Source organism: Schistocerca serialis, chromosome 4, assembly GCF_023864345.2.
Source record: "Schistocerca serialis cubense isolate TAMUIC-IGC-003099 chromosome 4, iqSchSeri2.2, whole genome shotgun sequence".
Taxonomy (NCBI): domain Eukaryota; kingdom Metazoa; phylum Arthropoda; class Insecta; order Orthoptera; family Acrididae; genus Schistocerca; species Schistocerca serialis.
In genome coordinates, this window is record NC_064641.1 from 343,941,193 (window position 1) to 343,962,836 (window position 21,644).

The 21,644-nt window shown below is 39.4% G+C and overlaps 1 protein-coding gene across 3 annotated transcripts in view; it reads left to right on the plus strand.

The window, feature by feature from the left end:
• The window catches only part of LOC126474143 (luciferin sulfotransferase-like), a 757,275-nt gene that overhangs the window by 626,760 nt on the left and 108,871 nt on the right, over nucleotides 1-21,644 (plus strand). For all 3 annotated transcript variants that reach the window (XM_050101593.1, XM_050101591.1, XM_050101592.1), the window contains 2 exons: nucleotides 3,038-3,158; nucleotides 10,414-10,508. In XM_050101593.1, coding sequence (XP_049957550.1) covers nucleotides 3,038-3,158; nucleotides 10,414-10,508 — 216 coding nt within the window. The remainder of the gene's footprint in view (nucleotides 1-3,037; nucleotides 3,159-10,413; nucleotides 10,509-21,644) is intronic.

Here is a 21,644-nt window from a genome sequence, read left to right on the forward strand (position 1 = left end):
AAATTAATGAATTCCTCATGAGGAATCCCAGGCATTAAGCCCAGTATTATCGCTGCTCTTCTCCTAAATGGATAAGTTCATTTTCCAAACCATATGAAATCCCTTCTGTTGTTGTTGTGGTCTTCAGTCCTGAGACTGGTTTGATGCAGCTTTCACAGTAAAGCTGCATGCCCTCGGGAAAAAATGAAATCCCTTCTACATTCGCCAATAAATGGTACTGCAGTCGTCTACACTTTAAGATGTATGAACACAACAGAAAAATACTTATTTTCTCGATTACCAGTGCCCACTATTAGTCCTAAGAGCTAGCCCATGTCGTTCCATTTACGTCATTCACTCTTCTATTTCAACTGCCTTTCCTGGCTTGTTTTGGTATCTTGTGTCCTCTTTAGATCCCGCTAAAAGAATTTTCCTCGATCAGTCTTTTTTACCCAGTATCTTTACTTTCAAAATGTTTTTCATTAATCTTTTATTCTTCAGTACACACCCCAGAAATCTTATCTTTCTCATTTCCGTTTCTTTTAGATGTTTTCATTATTCATTTATTTCTTTTACAGTCTCCTGATTTGTTTCTCACTGTATCCAGCCAGCTCTAATGAACGTCCATGTCAAACATTACCTTACTTCTAGTTACTGTAGACTTACTCCCCAGTCTGTCACCAACTTAGAATCACCAGATTTCTCTATTTATTTTAATTTAATCTGCTTCTTCATTGAGATGCTTATCCCTTTTTCAGTAACATATTTTAAACAAGTGGGTTGAGGCATCCGTATTGGACTCCTTTCTCAACTTCAGCTGTGCAAATACTTCCATTATTATTTAATAGTGTGTATTGTACCTTCCACATTATGCAGATCACTCATTTTCTTCCAGTGTATTTCCTGTCTCCACACTGAATGAAATCATATTGACAGCATTTTGAAAACCAATAATGACTGTGAACGACTCCAAGTTCACCTCTAGTGAAACGGCAGCAGTGTTAAAATTGCTACCCTAGCACTAACCTCAAAACGATCTTCCTTCAAACTAAGGATTTTATTGTTCCTTATGCTATTTTTATCGAACTGAATAATATATTTGTTGCTTGGGATCAAAGTTATATTATTACTATTACATTACATGTCCTGAGTACGGTAAGCCAATCATTTCACTCTTACTGAAGTCTTCAGAAATTCCCTCTCCTGGAAGCAGTTTTCAACGATATTTGACAAGGAACTGTTCAACATTTTGTAAACATTTTTGTACGAAATATTAATCTTTAAATCGTATAGTTTTGCAGAACGATGTGTTGACCTCGGTCAGTAATTTGTACTGTATGAGTCACACGTTATTTTAGTTTTGATTTTAATATATCGTAAGAGAATTCTTGGAAGCAATAAAAATACGAAATCCCACCTTTCAAAAAGCTCTATTGACATTTTAACAAGTGCAGACACCTTTTTCGGCCTCAGTCAGTAATTTAGTCCACCTCTAAAGGTTAGATGCATGACCGTAATTAATTACATAGACTTCCGCGGCCAAAGTCTACATTGTAACAGTCACTGAAGGAAAGGGGCTTGCTATACCGTAGATATGCCTGTACTTCATCTGTGGAAGCAGATGCTCCTGGTACAGCAAGAAATAGTCATTCCTGTGCTCCAAAAGAGAGGAAAATTGTGAAATTCTAACATCGTGAAGACGTATTCCGCTAGAGTTGCGACGTTTTCAAACAGTGTGTGGTGCAATACACCGCGGTATATAGCGATAGAGCGATGAATTCTGCAAGGGTACATCATAACGTGCCGAAGTTTGGAGATATTACCATCTTTTTTCAGTTCTAGACTCAATCTGATGGTGATTTACAACGATATCTCACACTCATATCGTCGAATGCTGCCCCTGGGATCACATATGATATAGTTTACAAAACACGTTTCGTTAAAACTGCATTATTGCTAACAGCAATAAAAATAGGAGAAATGAGAAAACTGCATTAAACCCATTAACATGATCAGATGTTAAGTTTTGTAACTAATAAGTGTTATACGAGTAGAATGTATTAAACTTGAATAAGTGTCCTTGTTTTCTACTTGGTTTATTTGCTGTTTGACCATTTTCAGGGGTACTAACTAGTGGCATTTTCGTTGATATTACGCAGAATTTTTTTCAGTCGCTCTGATTTCTTGTCTAATTTTAGACTTTTAATTTTAAGTTTCAGCCAAACATGATTGATATCTGATTAAAAATATCTTTGTGAAGAGTTCCCAGGTTTACTTCCTAATTTGTTGATAGGAAATTGGGTTTTTTACATCCAGTCGCCGACGAGGTCATTAGAGATATAACACAAGCTCGGTTGACTGTCACCTTGCAAAGAAAGCATGTCTAGATAAAGCAAAATGATTTAAAAAAATGTGCGGTGTATGCTAGCGTTTTCAGACCTTTCAAGTATCAAAGTCGTCTACCTAAAAAAATACTGCAGTTATGAGTATTAAACGTTTGAGAAACAGTAAGTTTGTGAATTTCCTTTAACATTTCGTTCGAAAATCATCGAAACATTTTTATCAAAAATGGAAATTTTAGAAAGTTGTATCCTCTTGGATAAATTTCTCTGGATGCCCATGTACATAGCATTAATTGGGTTTTTGCATTGTTTTCACCTTTAACTACAGTATATCAGGAGAGCACCTCTGTGTAAACTGAATAACCAACTTCAGGAAAGTTCCAGACTTCCCAGAATCCAGAAGCAGAGCGCGCAGGCGAGGAAAATTATAAACGTTAGTAGCTCGCAATTGATGTGGGAGCTGTTTAAACGAAAGAACAGCGCATAAAAATTTCATAGTGCAGTCAAATTTCAAAGGAAACACATTGTAAAACAGGCACGATGTGTTGAATACTGTAGTTGGCGCCCTATATAAAACACAGATCGAAACTAATGTCTCTCAATAATACAAAAATATTTTTTTTTTGCTTAAAGATCACATTTTAATACTTGTGATACACTCTATATGTGTAACTACGTTGTCATTACCTCATAACTTACATTGGTTTGGTCATTAGATAATTTACTTGGCTCGGGATCCAAAGGACACGGCGTTATCATACTACCACCACCATCGTTTGTGGAATGGCTACACAGGAACTCTGGACGACTTCCTCGAGGCATTTATTCAGGATGCACGTAAGTAGACATTCAGTCACTTCTTCTATTTGGTAATCGCCCAGCCAATGCAATATGCTGAAAAATTGCTACTCCTTTCTCGTCTTCTTTTCCTTGGTTTCTTTCATCTCAGTTTTCGCCTCCTGTCGCTCTCTAATTCTCCTCCTCTTTGATTTTCCTCTTTGCTGTCAAACTGCCGTACTCGTTTTCTCCTTGTTCTTATGTCAGTTATATCCCAGATTAAGCTGAGAAATCAAATTTTAAAAAAGCAGGAATTTGTGAAAATAGTGGCAGTGTATTTTATGGAAGAACGAAAGGCAGAAGCAAATTAAGAACGAACCAATTTAATGTGAGAAGAAGTATGAGAACTGTCGAAGCAGTTTTAGCATTACAGCTAATAATATAAGGCAGGCCCAGGAAAAACCGGGAAACAAACATTATGAGCTGTGTTCGACAAACAGTGCGACACTTTTTTAAGTCGGCCAGTTTCGGTTGAAAAAATTCAGAGTTTGTTGTAGGACATAGTGGAATATTCCCGCTTCAGCTCCTATAGTTTCTTGAAGTTCACGTAAGTTGCGACGCTATACATAGCTCAGATTGGAATGTATACCGCAGAGACAGGCTGGACAGTGAAGGGGGAGGCGTGTTTATAGTGATAAGAAGTGCAACAGTATCGAAGGAAATTGACGGAGATCTGAAATGTGAAATAATTTGGATGAACGTCACGGTTAAAGCAGGCTCAGACATGGTCATTGGATGTCTCTATAGGCCCCCTGGCTCAGCAGCTGTTGTGGCTGAGCACCTGAAGGATAATTTTGAAAATATTTCGAGTAGATTTCCCCACCATGTTATAGTTCTGGGTGGAGATTTTAATTTGCCGGATATAGACTGGGAGACTCAAATGTTCATAACGGGTGGCGGGGACAAAGATTCTAGTTAAATTTTTTTAAGTGCATTATCTGAAAACTACCTTGAGCAGTTAAACAGAGAACCGACTCGTGGCGATAACATATTAGACCTTCTGGTGACAAACAGACCCGAACTATTTGAAACAGTTAACGCAGAACAGGGAATCAGCGATCATAAAGCAGTTACTGCATCGATGATTTCAGCCGTAAATAGAAATATTAAAAAAGGTAGGAAGATTTTTCTGTTTAGCGAAAGTGACGAAAAATCAGATTACAAATGGTTCAAATGGCTCTGAGCACTATGGGACTCACTGCTGCGGCCATTGGTCCCCTAGAACTTAGAACTAGTTAAACCTAACTAACCTAAGGACATCACAAACATCCATGCCCGAGGCAGGATTCGAACCTGCGACCGTAGCGGTCTTGCGGTTCCCGACTGCAGCGCCTTTAACCGCACGGCCACTTCGGCCGGCAGCAGATTACAGAGTACCTGACGGCTCAACACAAAAGTTTTGTGTGTTAGATGAGTATGTGCCAAGTAAGATCGTAGGAGATGGAAAACAGCCACCGTGGTACAACAACCAAGTCAGAAAACTGCTGCGGAAGCAAAGGGAACTTCACAGCAAACATAAACATAGCCAAAGCCTTGCAGACAAACAAAAATTACGCGAAGCGAAATGTAGTGTGAGGATGGCTATGCGAGAGGCTTTCAATGAATTCGAAAGTAAAGTTCTATGTACTGACTTGGCAGAAAATCCTAAGAAATTTTGGTCTTATGTCAAAGCGGTAGGTGAATCAAAACAAAATGTCCAGACACTCTGTGACCAAAATGGTACTGAAACAAAGCATGACAGACTAAAGGCCGAAATACTAAATGTCTTTTTCCAAAGCTGTTTCACAGAGGAAGACTGCACTGTAATTCCTTCTCTAAATTGTCGCACAGATGACAAAATGGTAGATATCGAAATAGACGACAGAGGGATAGAGAAACAATTAAAATCGCTCAAAAGAGGAAAGGCCGCTGGACCTGATGGGATACCAGTTAGATTTTACACAGAATACAAGTCGCTGAGGAATGAAATAAATAGGAAGTGCAGAGAAGCTAATACGAAATGGCTGCAGGAAAAATGTGAAGACATCGAAAAATATATGATTGTCGGAAGGACAGACTCAGCATATAGGAAAGTCAAAACAACCTTTGGTGACATTAAAAGCAACGGTGGTAACATTAAGAGTGCAACGGGAATTCCACTGTTAAATGCAGAGGAGAGAGCAGATAGGTGGAAAGAATACATTGAAAGCCTCTATGAGGGTGAATAGAAGAAGAAGATGTGATAGAAGAAGAAACAGGAGTCGATTTAGAAGAGATAGGGGATCCCGTATTAGAATCGGAATTTAAAAGAGCTTTGGAGGACTTACGGTCAAATAAGGCAGAAGGGATGGATAACATTCCATCAGAATTTCTAAAATCATTGGGGGGAGTGGCAATAAAACGACTATCCACGTTAGTGTGTAGAATATATGAGTCTGGCGATATACCCTCTGACTTTCGGAAAAGCATCATCCACACAATTCCGAAAACGGCAAGAGCTGACAAGTGCGAGGAATATCGTACAGCCAGCTTAACAGCTCATGCATCGAAGCTGCTTACAAGAATAATATACAGAAGAATGGAAAAGAAAATGGAGAATGCGCTGAGTGACGATCAGTTTGGCTTTAGGAAAAGTAGAGGGACGAGAGAGGCAATTCTGACGTTACGGCTAATAATGGAAGCAAGGCTAAAGAAAAATCAAGACACTTTCATAGGATTTGTCAACCTGGAAAAAGCGTTCGACAATATAAAATGGTGCAAGCTGTTCGAGATTCTGAAAAAAGCAGGGGTAAGCTATAGGGAAAGACGGGTCATATACAATATGTACAACAACCAAGAGGGAATAATAAGAGTGGACGATCAAGAACGAAGCGCTCGTATTAAGAAGGGTGTAAGACAAGGCTGTAGCCTTTCGCCCCTACTCTTCAATCTGTACATCGAGGAAGCCATGATGGAAATAAACGAAAGGTTCAGGAGTGGAATTAGATTACAAGGTGAAAAGATATCAATGATACGATTCGCTGATGACATTGCTATCCTGAGTGAAAGTGAAGAAGAGTTAAATGACCTGCTGAACGGAATGAACAGTCTAATGAGTACACAGTATGGTTTGAGAGTAAATCGCAGAAAGACGGAGGTAATGAGAAGTAGTAGAAATGAGAACAGCGAGAAACTTAACATCAGGATTGATGGTCACGCAGTCAATGAAGTTAAGGAATTCTGCTACCTAGGCAGTAAAATAACCAATGACGGACGGAGCAAGGAGGACATCAAAAGCAGACTCGCTATGGCAAAAAAGGCATTTCTGGCCAAGAGAAGTCTACTAATATCAAATACCGGCCTTAATTTGAGGAAGAAATTTCTGAGGATGGACGTCTGGAGTACAGCATTGTATGGTAGTGAAACATGGACTGTGGGAAAACCGGAACAGAAGAGAATCGAAGCATTTGAGATGTGGTGCTATAGACGAATGTTGAAAATTAGGTGGGCTGATAAGGTAAGGAATGAGGAGGTTCTACGCAGAATCGGAGAAAAAAAGAATATGTAGAAAACACCGATAAGGAGAAGGGACAGGATGATATGACATCTGCTAAGACATGAGGGAATGACTTCCATGGTACTAGAGGGAGCTGTAGAAGGCAAAAACTGTAGAGGAAGACAGAGATTGGAATACGTCAAGCAAATAATTGAGGACATAGGTTGAAAGTGCTACTCTGAGATGAAGCGGTTAGCACAGGAAAGGAATTCGTGGCGGGCCGCATCAAACCAGTCAGTAGACTAATGACCAAGAAAAAAAAAAATCGCGAAGGAACTTGCCCCCCTTCTTGCAGCGGTGTACCGTAGGTCTCTAGAAGAGTGTAGCGTTTCAAAGGATTGGAAAAGCGCACAGGTCATCCCCGTTTTCAAGAAGGGACGTCGAACAGATGTGCAGAACTATAGACCTATATCCCTAACGTCGATCAGTTGTAGAATTTTGGAACACGTATTATGTTCGAGTATAATGACTTTTCTGGAAACTACAAATCTACTCTGTAGGGATCAGCATGGGTTTCGAAAAAGACGGTCGTTTGAACCCCAGCTATCGCTATTCCTCCACGAGACTCAGAGGGCCATAGACACGGGTTCACAGGTAGATGCCGTGTTTCTTGACTTCCGCAAGGCGTTCGATACAGTTCCCCACAGTCGTTTAATGAACAAAGTAAGGGCATATGGACTATCAGACCAATTGTGTGATTGGATTGAAGATTTCCTAGATAACGCAGCATGTCATTCTCAATGGAGAGAAGTCTTCCGAAGTAAGGGTGATTTCAGGTGTCCGCCGGGGAGTGTCATAGGACCGTTGCTATTCACAATATACATAAATGACCTTGGGGATGACATCGGAAGTTCACTGAGGGTTTTTGCAGATTATGCTGTGGTGTATCGAGAGGTTGTAACAATAGAAAATTGTACTGAAATGCAGGAGGATCTGCAGCGAATTGACGGATGGTGCAGGGAATGGCAATTGAATCTCAATGTAGACTAGTGTAATGTGCTGCGAATACATAGAAAGATAGATCCCTTATCATTTAGGTACAAAATAGCAGGTCAGCAACTGGAAGCAGTTAATTCCATAAATTATCTGGGAGTACGCATTAGGAGTGATTTAAAATGGAATGATCATATAATGTTGATCGTTGGTAAAGCAGATGCCAGACTGAAATTCATTGGAAGAAGCCTACGGAAATTCAATCCGAAAACAAAGGAAGTAGGTTACAGTACGCTTGTTCGCCCACTGCTTGAATACTGCTCAGCAGTGTGGGATCCATACCAGATAGGGTTGATAGAAGAGATAGAGAAGATCCAACGGAGAGCAGCGCGCTTCGTTACAGGATAATTTAGTAATCGCGAAAGCGTTACGGAGATGATAGGTAAACTCCAGTGAAAGACTCTGCGGGAGAGACGCTCAGTAGCTCGGTACGGGCTTTTGTTAAACTTTCGAGAACATACCTTCACCGAAGAGTCAATCAGTACATTGCTCCCTCCTACGTATATCTCGCGAAGAGACCATGAGGATAAAATCAGAGAAATTGGAGCCCACACAGAAGCATACCGACAATCCTTCTTTCCACGAACAATACGAGACTGGAATAGAAGGGAGAACCGATAGAGGTACTCAAAGTACCCTCCGCCACACACCGTCAGGTGGCTTGCGGAGTATGGATGTAGATGTAGATGTAGATGTAGATGATGCAACCTTCCATGCAAGTCAATCCCGTCCAGGTCTCGTCTTCTTTACATAAGTACTGTGACCCAAATAAACATCAGCCTACTTATTGTTGTCAAATTCCAGTTATTCACTACAATTTTTACGCCCGCCCCCCTTCCCCAACTATCCCACATAGCCAAAAAGATTATTCCTTGATGTCTCTGGATGTGGCTTTTCAAACGATGCCCTCTTTTAGTCATGTTTTCCACACTGCGCTTTTCTTCCCATTTCGATTCTGTACCTCTTCATTAGTTATTTGAAGGGACGACTTGAAGTCCCGTGGCCAAAAGTACTGTTGTCTCAGGACGGTGCATGGGTTATGAGGCAGGAATAAAAGGAATTAGAGAACTCAGTCACCGAGAGAAATATCGTACTATAGTCAACTTTGATACACAGCGTGTTTTTCGAAATCCCTATGCAAGTCATTGCCAAAGCTGGGAGAAGTTAAAACACTTTAACAGTTGACAACGTAGATGTAAAGATAAACCTTGGGGCTAGAACAGTTGTATTACTTTCGTACGGAAAATTCCAACCGCACTATGACGATTTTTGACTGCTCTAACTGGAGCCACTCGACAACCGGACAAGTACCCAGCAATAACTGCAGTAGGGTGGCCTCTTATTCACGTGGTCAGTGGAGCTTCAGCTCAGGGGCACGTGGCACTTGTGTGACCAGCAGTTGGGCGATACTGTCGCTGTCACTTCCTCTGTCAGACAACAGCGAAACCTCTAGTGACAACCTATGCAAGCGGAACGACTCCCTCTGTGTGGTATCGACTACCTACGATACCACGCTATTCGATTTTCCTATTTAATCTTTGACACTCTTCTCTACCAACTCATTTCAAAAGCTTATATCCTCCCGATGCCTATAGTACTTAATGCACCCATTGAACTTGGTCTTGAAGCCACACTGCGGGCAGATACTTTCATGGAAGTACACTTAACGAATAAATTTGATGTTGCAAGTAGCTGTAATTGAGGAGGCCATCACAGCTGTGTCCTTTTGTTCAGTCTATTGGCTTGTTCGGCCGACGGATGTTTCACTGTTATTTTGGCGTTCCACCATTAGAGTCCACTCCAAATCATGAAAGGAGAAATCTAAACTACTATATAGTAGCTATTGCGTTGTTGTCGGGTTATTCGATCGACTAATTTTATTTCTGCTGCTTGTCCATAACAATGAGCGTATTACTTGGACACCATATTTTATAATAATAGAAATACTAGAAAACAATCTTCAACTTCCCATTGATTACCCATTTCTGCAGACAGTTTGGTGGTCGGCACTTCGTTTTCGATCATATTACTCGCTTAGAAAGGGTCCTTTATTAAGAGTGTTACCTTTTAAAACTGGAAAAAATTAAACCGTTCAACACCTCGGAGGAAAATGTGCTTCATTTTGAGCGTTAGACATTTCACTAAAGTTATGAACAAAATATTGTTCAAACGTCCACCACAGCTTTGGACACACTGACGCAAACGATGGCTCCTATCAGTTAATCGCTGTCTCCCACATTAGCGGCTCCAACTATTGAGTGGGTTCAATTTCGTAAATACACTGCCCAAATCCCTTCGCGAGATTGATGAATCTGATGTCTGAGATAGCCGAAAAAGTCGAGATTGTCTCGAAATTGACACATTTGACTCTTCCTGAATACTGGCCGCTACTGCCACGATATTGTCTTCAATTCGCGCTTTACGTTGTCTTCTTAATGTCGTCTGGTCGTGTATAGTGAATTCCTGCTCATACCTGGCCATACATAAAAAAAATGTTACAAACTGGAAATTACGGTTTTAAAAAGTATCACTCTTAATCACAGACCCTGCCTAACGACTGTTTTGATGAACGTGGAGACGGCACTGTAGACAGTCATTACCCGGCAACAATAAAGGCGAAGAAGTTAAATGTTAAAATTGACAACTTTTGCTAATGTCAGAACTCTATTTATCTATTTTATGACAAACTAATGAACGCAAGGGCACGTAGATGGCGTGTTGCCTCATAGCAGTATTTTTCCATTTCAGTGGTCTACTGCCCTTTTTGGGAGCACGTACTGAGATTCTGGGAGTTAAGAGATGAGCCGCACGTGCTGTTCAATACGTTCGAGGAAATGACACAGGTAAGCACAAAGCTCGTGAGCTATTCTCGCTGCTACATCTCATGAAATTCTTCTGTTTCACTGTTTAGCTTTTCAGATGAGATCTTCCAAGAACAGCAGCAGTGGTAATATTTTTGTACAGCACAAGTTTGCAGGGGCAGTGGGAACCAGGAGGAAACAAGATGAATGCCTGATCACGTGACAGCGCTAGAGTGGCATTTACTATATAACGATACAGTAGCTCGCGTATTCCAGTTTTCTCGGTAGTTTATGGCGGCAAGAGTGTTTATACGGAAGTAACGGAGAATGCTCTGTCGAAAAAATGAGTAGACGTGGAAGAGAAAAACAAAGCCATATCATTCGTTGGTAGCTGAACGAAATGTGAAAGAAGTACTAGGCTATTATCAAAGCTTACAGCCTACGTACAAGGAGTCGCGATAGGTGATTGTTTTGGGATTTAACTGCGGAATAAGCCACTTACCAGTTGTTCAGAGACGGAGCTTAAACTGGCTGTTAGAATCAAACAGGATATGATTACGAGTCTCTTTATTGTTTCTGCATCACAGCCACCATTATAATTCGAGGAAAACAGCTTTAAAAAACAGTTACAAGGTTTCCACGTAAACCGGCCCGTTAAGCTGACATAAGCACACGGCTTTAGCTTAGCCCCTGCACATCACGTGAACTAATTCATCTGCGAGTGATGTTAGCAGGAATCGATGCAAACTAGCGCTGCATTTTTCGATTCCGGGTAAAGGGGGGGTCGAAGGTACTGCCAACCTTAAAAAAATTTCATTACCGGCGCCATTTTTGCACAAACTCTTGTAGCAGGCGGAGGACATGACTATCAACAGGGAACAACAATAATTGTGGCAGCACTTATCCAAAATGAAGTCAAGCAAACTATATCACGTCGACACTACGATGTCTAACAAGTTAAACGATTTGAGTCAGAAAAAAGGTGTACAGAACAAACAGAAAGCAGAATAATATGTTCGTAATTTTTTCTTCGGTGAAGGTGTACAGAACAAACAGAAAGCAGAATAATATGTTCGTAGTTTTTTTTTTTTTTTCGGTGAAGGTTTAACGTCTTGTCGACGAATAAGTCATCACAGGCTTAGGTACGTATTTGTTACACTTTTGCGTTTAAGGAATAAAACTAGTAACTTAGCAACTGCAGTGTTTGGAAAGCTATAGCCTACATAATCTTCTAGTTCAGACTATCGAGTCTGTTTGAGAGCTAGTTGTAATAGTAGTACCAGCAGAGAAAATTAGTAGTTACGTTTCTATAGATATGGCTCTGCTGCACCCTGATATTTTTAAATGGTAATAAAAATAAAACTGTTTTAATTTTTGTATGCCTCTTACTAAACTTTGAACTTATTCGATAGCAACATAGTACATAGTATGTAACAAAATCAGTGATACGATCTTTCATTCTAAACTGCACTGCGGTCAGTCTGAACTAGTAACAAGTCATCGAAAGAAGTTTGTAGAGAGTATTAAACATTGATGAAAATAACAATATCAATAGGTTTTCTTAAATTTTAAAATGCCCTTCTTACAAACATCGACACATGAGCTTAACATCTGATTCTACAACCATTGTGACAATCATCCAAGTCAGTGAAATTACTTGCACAATTAGCCTACGAGACAAAACCTTTTAATGTTGTGTCTCCTAACACGAGATTTTGTTGTAGGTGTTGTTTTAGCCGTTGTGAACCTGTTTTTTCAGGAAAAATATTTCGTGGAATTAATTGCCTCATTAACTTCAACTTCCTTATCGCAAGTTTCAGTCATGATCATTAGTTACCACAAATTTCTCGTCAAAAGCCATTTTCTTTTAAATTTGTGTTCAAATGATTACAGGCAAGTATTTCATTTTCAAACATTTCTTCTTCATAACTGCATAAGTCATCGTTCAACCGTAGCTCAAATATGTCATATCCACTTTCAGACACACTATTTAGATTTACCGTTACAGATCTCTGAAATTAAACAGCATGCTCAATAAACAACAAAAACAAAAAGCTCATAAAATATTCATGGGTCCATAGGACTCGTGTGTTCACCAAGACTGACACTCGGAGTGGCGAGCGAAATACGTCAATCACACCGTACGGTCTTTGGCTTTCGGAAGATACCTAGAAGTGCGTGGGAGGTGAGGCGGAGGGGGGACGAAGCTGTGACTCTGGCTACATTTTTATGTATGTTCAGAGACTGCACATGGATCCACTGCACTCACGACTACAGTTAAGGGTTAAATTCAGCAGAATTGATTTGTAAACTGACTCAGTATAAATTCTACAACATGTATAACGGAACTGCCAATACCCCCTTTAACCAAGTTCACTACCACACGTTTTCTATATTTACTGAAACAAGAACTCTTTGATTAAAGGACTTCTCCAATAATGCAATGTCCACTGTACTACTGAAGGATCAGATGGGCACGTAAGTACACTCCGACTAAACGAGTTTAACCATCTTGCAGAAATAATAATATTTCATATAAGTTTGAAATGAATTTATCAGAAACTGAATGTAACTGATGAAATCTTCCCGGGTCATCAGCCGGAGTTTGTAACCTTAGAAGATTTCATCAACGAAATTCGTCAAAAAAGCCAAAATTGGCATGTAACTCATTGTAACGCACAATTATTTTAATTTCAACGATTTCGCAGAAGCCTTTATTAGAGAAAGACAAGATAATATTATTGGGTGCAGTCTTTTCTGGAATACAGTTTTCTCAGGAAGTTTATCTAACAAAGGGACGTTACGTAGTGGCCTCCTCCGATTTTCTTCATACTTATAGGGTTTGGTAGTCAGTGCCCCGGATATCGATTTCCTAAGCTGGTACGAAGCAGTATTCAAAAGAAGTCTAAATATCTGTCTTTGGCGGTTAGAAGATTACCAAGCTCCTTGCAGTTCGTATATTAACGAATTGGTTGGTAGCAAAATTCAACAGCTATCATGAAAGTCATTGTTTGAGTCTTGTTACGTTTCTTTTAATGATTTTCTGATTCCGTATTTGCTAACAAAAACAAATGTTGATTAATGGAAATGATATCATAATTTTTCATAAAAATAACATATTCATGCACTTTTGATGTGAAAATAAATTTTAAGCTTATACAAACATGCGGAATACTTTTATGTTAGATAAAAAATATGTGCATTAATGTTACCCTTCAATCGCTTTGATTTTTTGTCCGGTGTTCCATATTCTTGTACATAATTTACACGTCAGTCCAAACGGTTGCTCCTAGGTATTTCACCGCCGCCGATGTAATAGTCCTCATATTTTTATGTGCTATGGTTAACATTTACCAGCGTCCAGGTTCCAAGTAACAATGATCCATCACCTGCATTTTATTTTGGCTTTCCAGAATTGTTTTCTTCTTATGGACTGTCATACAATCTGCGACCTTGGGCGATAAAGTGATACACACTGCAAAAAATTTAGTCTACATGAAATGCTTTCGATGATTGTTATTGCACAAAGAAATCATCGACTGAATGGCGAAGTTTCCTGATAGGTCCGTAGCGTTGAACTGGCGTGGAGCAGTTAATTCGTCATGTTCTGTCACTGTCCAGATGCTGAGGATGTGTCTGGACGCTGCACCTGTGTTTCCCTGAAGCGCTGCTGACATGATTACGTGTCCTCGCCCGTCCCGCTGACCTCTCAATGCAGCGGATAAGTAACTTCCTTATCTCTGTGAATAAAGAAGTTTCGAGTGTCAATCATACAATATATATACAACCTAGCGTACTATTACATTCATAAAACATTTTTTCAATATTTTAAACCGTTTATAGAATATGACGATTATTGTGACCACTTGAGTCCCGATGTGCAGTGAGAATTTTTTTTAATCTTGGTTTTTCTCTCTGGTTTGATGTGGCCCCCCCCAGGAACTCAGTTCGCTCTAGTACCATGGAAGTTATTCCCTGATGTCTTAACAGATGTTCTATCATCCTGTCCTTTCTTCAAGTTTTCCACGTATACCTTTCCTCTCCGATTCAGCGTAAAACTCCTTCGTTCCTTATTAGTCCACCGAGTTTCCAACATTCCTCTGTAGCACCACATCTCAAATCCTTCGGTTCTCTTCTCTTCCGGTTCCATGTTTCACTACCATATAAAGCTGTTCTCCAAACACACATTCTCAGAAATTTCTTCCTCAAATTAAGGTTATCATCCTGTCCTTTCTTCTTTCAAGTTTCCCACGTATACCTTTCATCTCCGATTTCGCGCAGAACTCCTTCGTTCCTTATTAGTCCACCTAATTTTCAACATTCCTCTGTAGCACCACACCTCAAATCCTTCGGTTCTCTTCTCTTCCGGTTCCATGTTTCACTACCATATAAAGCTGTTCTCTAAACACACATTCTCAGAAATTTCTTCCTCAAATTAAGGTTGTGTTTCATGCCAGTAAACTTCTCTTGACAAGGAATGTCCTTTTTGTCAGTGTTAGTCTACTTTTGATGTCCACCGTGCTCCGTCCGTCAATGGTTATTTTGCTGCCTAGGTAGCCGAATTCCTTAACTTCATCTACTTCGCGACCATCAATCCTGATAAGTTTCTTGATGTTCTCGTATCTGCTACTGCTCATTGCTATTGTCTTTCTTCGATTTATTCTTAACCTAGATTCTGTACTCATTAGACTGTTCATTCAGTTCAGCAGATCATGTAAGTCATCTTCACTTTCACTCAGGGTAGCAATGTGATCAGCGATTCAAGTAACTGATATCCTCTCACCTTGAATTTTAATTCCACTCCTGAACCTTTCTTTTATTTCCATCATTGTTTCTTCGGTGTACACATTGAAAAATAGGGGCGACTGACTGCATCCCTGTCTTACACCTTTTTTTAATCGAAGCACTTCTTTCTTGATCTTCCACTCTTATTGTTCCCTCTTGGCTCTTGCATATGTTGTTGCATATTACCCTCTCTCCCTATAGCCTACCTCGCTTTTCCTCAGATTTTCAAATATCTTGCACCATTTTCAATTGCGAACGCTTTCTCCAGGTCGACAAATTAGGTATGTGTTTCGATTTTTCTTTAGTCTTACTTCCACTATCAACCACATCGTCATAATTGCCTCTCTGGAACCTTTACCTTTCCTAAAGCCAAACTGATCGTCATGTAACTCATCATCTATTCTCTTTTCAATTCTTTTATATATTATTCTTGTCAGCAACTTGGATACATGAAGTGTTAACCTGATGTTGCGGTAATTCTCGAGGTGTAAATCTGATTTGGCGGTAATTCTCGCACTTGTCACCTCCTGCAGTCTTCGAATTGTGTGGATGATATTTTTCTAAAATCCAGATGGTGTATCGTCTGAGGAATGTTATCGATGCCTTCTGCATTATTTGGTCTTAAGTCTTCCAAAGTTATTTTTTTTTAAATTTTGATTCCAATACTGAATCTCCTATCTCTTCTAAATCTACTCCTCTCTTCTTCAATCGCATAAAACAATTCTTCCTCTCTCATAGGCCTTCAATGTACTCTTTCCACCCATTCGCTCTCTCCTCCGCATTTAACAGCGAAATTCCCGTTGCTCTCTTAATATTACCACGCTTGCTTTTAATTTCACCGTATGTTGTTTTGAGTTTTCTGTATGCTGAGTCAGTCCTTCCGACAATCATTTCTTTTTAGATTTCATTATATTTTTTATGTGGCCATTTTGTCTTAGCTTCCCTGCACTTGCTATTTATTTCATTCCTCAGCAACTTGCATTTCTGTATTCCTCAATTTCTCTCAGCATTTTTGTACTTCCCTCTTTCATCGATCAACTAAAGTATTTTTTCTGTCACCCATGGTTTCTTCGCAGTTACATTCTTTGTACCTATGTTTTTCTTTCCAGCTTCTGTGATTGTCATTATTAGAGATGTCCATTCCTCTTCAACTTTTCTGCCTATTGAGCTACTACTTATTGCTGTATATACAACCTTAGAGAACTTCAAGCGTATCTTGTTATTCCTTAGTACTTCCCACAATTTTGCGCATTGATTCTTCCTGACTAATCTCTTAAACTTCAGCCTACTCTTCTCCACTACTACATTGTGATCTGAGCCCATAGGTGCTGCTGGGTACCACTTACAATTCAGTATCTCCTTTCGGAAACTCGATCAGACCATATTGCAATATAACTGAAATCTTCCCGTATCTCCCTGTATTTTCCAAGTATACCACCTCTTGTGATTCATGACCAGAGTATTTATCATTACTAGCTTTCTTCTTTCTCCCTCCTTGTCCCCAACCCATATTCTCCTTTATCCTTTTCCTCTACTTCTTCCCCTACACCTGCATCCCAGTCGCCCATGACTATTAGATTTGCATCTCTCTTTACGACGTAAAGTATCATCCTTTCAATACCCTCACATACTTTACTTCTTAGTTTTCAGCTTGCATCTTCGGCTTGTATACCTGAACTACTATTGTCGATGTTGGTCGTGTGTCGATTCTGATGAGAACAACCCTATCACTGAAATAATATTACAGTAACACACTTACTGCCCTATCTTCCTATTCATAATGAATCCTACTCCCGTTATACCATTTTCTGCTGCTGTTGGTATTACTCTATACTCATATAACCATAAATCATTGTCTTCTTCCCATTTCACATCACTGACACCCACTACATCTAGACAGAGCCTATGCATTTCCTTTTTCAGATTTTCTAGATTCCTTACCACGCTCGAGCCTCTGACGTTCCACGCTCCGACTCACTGAACGTTATCCTTTCGTTGGTTTGTTCAGCCTTCTTCTTATGGTCACCTTCCCCTTGGCACTCCCCTCCCGGAGATCCGAATGGGGGCTATTCTGGAATCTTTTGCTAATGGAGAGATTATCATTACACTTTTTCAGTTATAGGCCACGTGTCCTGTGGATACACGATATGTGTCTTTGATGCAGTGGCTTCCATTGCCTTATTCATCCTCATGCCGTTCATCATTGCTGATTCTTTGGCCCTTACGGGCAGATTCCCGACCCTTGGCCAAGAGTGCTCTGAAACTCCGTCTGCTCGTCCGTTCTCTTTGACAAGGCCGTTAGCAGAATAGGTGTGACTTCTTATTCCAGAAGTCTTGGGAATTTTATTCAAAATTTAAGCTGTGGCGGGGTTCTAACCAGGGACCTAGGACTCTTAGATGTAAAAACCAGTAACTTGAGAATCAAATGAGATATCTTTCTGCTTTCTATTTTAAATAAAATTTCGGTAACTTATTTACATCTCATACATAGCAACGCACGAGTTAAAATGAACATTAAGCAAAGTTCCCACAGTTGCGTTCTAATCTCTACAAGCTCATTAATATATCGAACGATATTTTACTTAATTTGGTGCTGCGCAGTAACTATGATGAATAGCGAAAAGAAATGCAGTCTTTCATCGAGCAAAGGTAGCACATCGTAATATGCGAAAAAATAAATTTTTTTCAGCAAATAGTTTTCTTGTAATTGGACGATAGGTATTTCATAGCAGCTGGAACGCCGTCTTTCACCATAGGTGGTCGCATTTGATGAGCACTACAGCCACAAAAAAGCCATGTTCAGCCTGGAATGCAGAGGAGTACATATGTAGCAGCTCAAGGGTTAGAGAAGCATGTCTCTACCTGATCAGTGCTTTCAGTCCCTTGTATGATGTTACTTCCCTCCTATGTTTCTGCGTAATATTGTTTGAAGTGCGTGGTTATATGGTTTGTTAGAACCATACGCTATCTAACTTGATGTATAACTTAGAATGCTTCGTCAGCTTTATGCTAAATAGATGTTATCATCTCCCTCTTCTGTGTAGTACTTATATTAATGATCCCCAGCTTCTTTTACAGATGTTTATTACTTAATGCGTGTACTGATTTGTTCTACGTCTTTCTTTAAATCAATGTAAGATGACACATGGATTATGCAAAGAAGTAAGTTGCTAAGTAACAGGTGTAGAGAATTTTCTATACAATACCCATCAGCATACCATTGAGCCGCTTGTAACTTAGTGTTGCCTATGGAGTGATAACCTCAACATCACAGAGCACACTTGTTACAATGCATGGTGAACCTTCAGCTGTCTGTACTCTTATTATGGTACAACTTTCCAGCCGTTTATGCTTGACAATGGTTATTTGATCAAAATTAATAGCGAAACGAATTGTGCAAAGTAAAGGACAGCTGAAGGTTCCCCATGAATTTTAATAATTATTTAGTGGCTGAATACCCTCACCTGCAAACATACATAAACACTTGTTATAGGTTAATATTGAGCTGCTACATAAACACTTGTTATAGGTTAATATTGAGCTGCTTGATATCAGACTGCATAGTACAAGACAGATCTTTTCGAGCGAAGTCCAAAAATAACAGCAATCACATATTAAGAGTTGATCTATCTCTCTATTAGTAGGTATCATTTGTCTCCATATAGAATATTGATGTACTATGTCTTACTTTAAGTGTATCTGAGTGTATGCAAAACTGTTGTATAGCTTTACACAGAGAACTCACAAATCTGGCTGTTAACAACATTTATAACCGTAAGTTGCAACAATAAAAGGCTGACAGCATTACTGGATTACTATGCAGTATGTGGAGGGCTGCTCAAGAACATCAGAAATATACAACCACTACCATTTATTACGTACTTTTTTGCGTGAGAGTCTCTACATCCCGAAATTCAAAGTAGCAACCATCTGAATCAACACTCTATCCATCAAAAATGTCCACACTGAACTGGCTGATTTCAAGTTGTTAGCCCTCTCTCATCACTCCAGACTAATGATGCAGACCCATATGTTTTATCATCATCACTCTGCAAGAGAAATAATATCTTTCCAACTCTGCGGAAGGCCATCCACATCGACAAACAGTAATACTGTCTGAATTCTACGATCCTTAAAGTTGGCCAGTTTTATCGAAGGAAATCATCTGTCTCTGCTCAGAATATATATATATATATATATATATATATATATATATATATATATATATATATATATATATATATATATATATATATAAAGAGCCATATACTTTGGTTGTATATATAATTATAAAACATTTTGTGCTAATTCCAAAAAATGACCTCTAATGCAATGTAATATCCAAAACACATACCTATCTTCTGTGGTCGAAATACCATGTAAACTAATGCACACATAGTAAGCACCTGCTAAACCATTTTTCTGCAAGATCGTCGATATATGACCGCTCTGCCTTAGTAAATACAGACATACTGTACTGAATTTTACATCCAGATTTTAAATATTTTTCCAAATTTTTCCTTATTTTCCATATTATCTGTATACTTTCCATGTTGTATCTGTTGTGGTCTTCAGGCCGAAGACTGGTTTGATGCAGCTCTCCATGCCACTCTATCCTGCACAAGACTATACATCTCCGAGTAAATACTGCAACCAGCAGCCTTCTGACTCTGCTTACTGTATCCATCTCTTGATCTCCATCTATGTTTTTCACTCGCAACACTTCTCTCCAGTACTAAACTGGTAATTCCTTGATGTCTCAGAATGTGTCCTATCAACCAGTCCCATCTAGTCAGGTTCCACTGCAAATTTCTTTTCTCACTAATCCTATTCAATACTTCCTCATTAATTACATGATTTATCCACCTAATCTTCAGGACTCTTCTGTAGCACCACATCTCAAAAACATCTATTCTCTTCTTGTCTAAACTGTTTATCATCCATGTTTCACTTTCACACATGGCTACACTTACTGCAAATACTTTCCGAAAAGACTACCCAAAACTTAAATTTATAATCGATGTTAACAAATTTCTCTTCTTGAGAAACGCTTTTTTCTATTGCCAGTCTACATTTTATAGCCTCTCTACTTCGGCCATCATCAGTTCTTTCACTGTCCTAATAACAAAACATATTTACTGCTTTGAGTTTCTCGTTTCCTAATGTAGTTCCCTCAGTGTAATTTCGCTTTTATTGATGTCCGTCGTATAGCCTCCTTTCAAGACACTGTCCATTCCGTCCAACTGCTCTTCCAAGTCCTTTACTGTCCCTAACAGAATTACAATGTCATCGGAAAACCTCAAATTTTTTATTTCTTCTTCATGAACTTTAACTCCTACTCCAAATTTTCAATGGCTTTATTTGCTGCTTTCTCAGTGAACAAATTGAATGATGTCGGCGATAGGCTACAAACCTTTCTCACTCCCTTCTCAACCACTGCTTCCCTTTCATGACCCTCGACTCTCATAACTGCCGTCTGGTTTCTGAACTAGTTGTAAATAGCCTTTCATGCCCTGCATTATACCCCCATTAACTTCAGAATTTCGAAGAGTGTGCTTGTGTCAACATTGCCAAAAGCTATCTCTAAGTCTACAAATGCTATAAACGTAGATTTGCCTTTCCTTAAACTATATTCTAAGACAACTCGTAGGGTCACTATTGCCTCACACATTCCTACCTACATGTATCCGAAATCCAAACTGATCTTCCCCGAGGTTGGTTTTTGCCAGTTTTACCATTTTTCTGTAAAGAATTCGTGTTAGTGTTTTACAATATGACTCACTGAACCGATAGTTGGGTAATATTCTCACCTGTCAGCACCTTCTCTCTTTGGAATTGGAATTGTTATATTTTTCTTGAAGTCTGAGGGTATTTCGCGTGTGTCATTCATCTTGCACACCAGATGGCTGGCTCTCCCAAGGTTGTCAGAAGTTCTGATAGAATATCTACTCCTAGGGCCTTTTTTCAACTTAGGTCTTTCACTGCTCAATCAAATTCTTCTGGCAGTGTCATATCTACCACCTCATCTACGGCCTCGTCCAGTTTTGTACCACCGCATTCAGCCTTGTATACACTCTCTTTATACTGCTTCCAACTTTCCCTTCTTTGCTTAGTACTGGTTTTCCATCTGAGCTCGTGATATTCATACAGTTGCTTCTTTTTTTCCAAAGGGTTCTTTAATTTCCCTGTGGGAAGTGTCTACGTTTCCTCTGGTGATATATACTCTATATTCTCACGTTTGTACTTGACCTTTCCTACTGAGTTATTTTGCATTACCTATCAATCTAATTTTAAACTTTTGTATTTCCTTTCGCCTGCGTCATTTGCTATATTTTGACATTGTCTCCTTTCGTCAGTTGAATTCAATAACTCTTGTGTTATCCTAGTATTTCT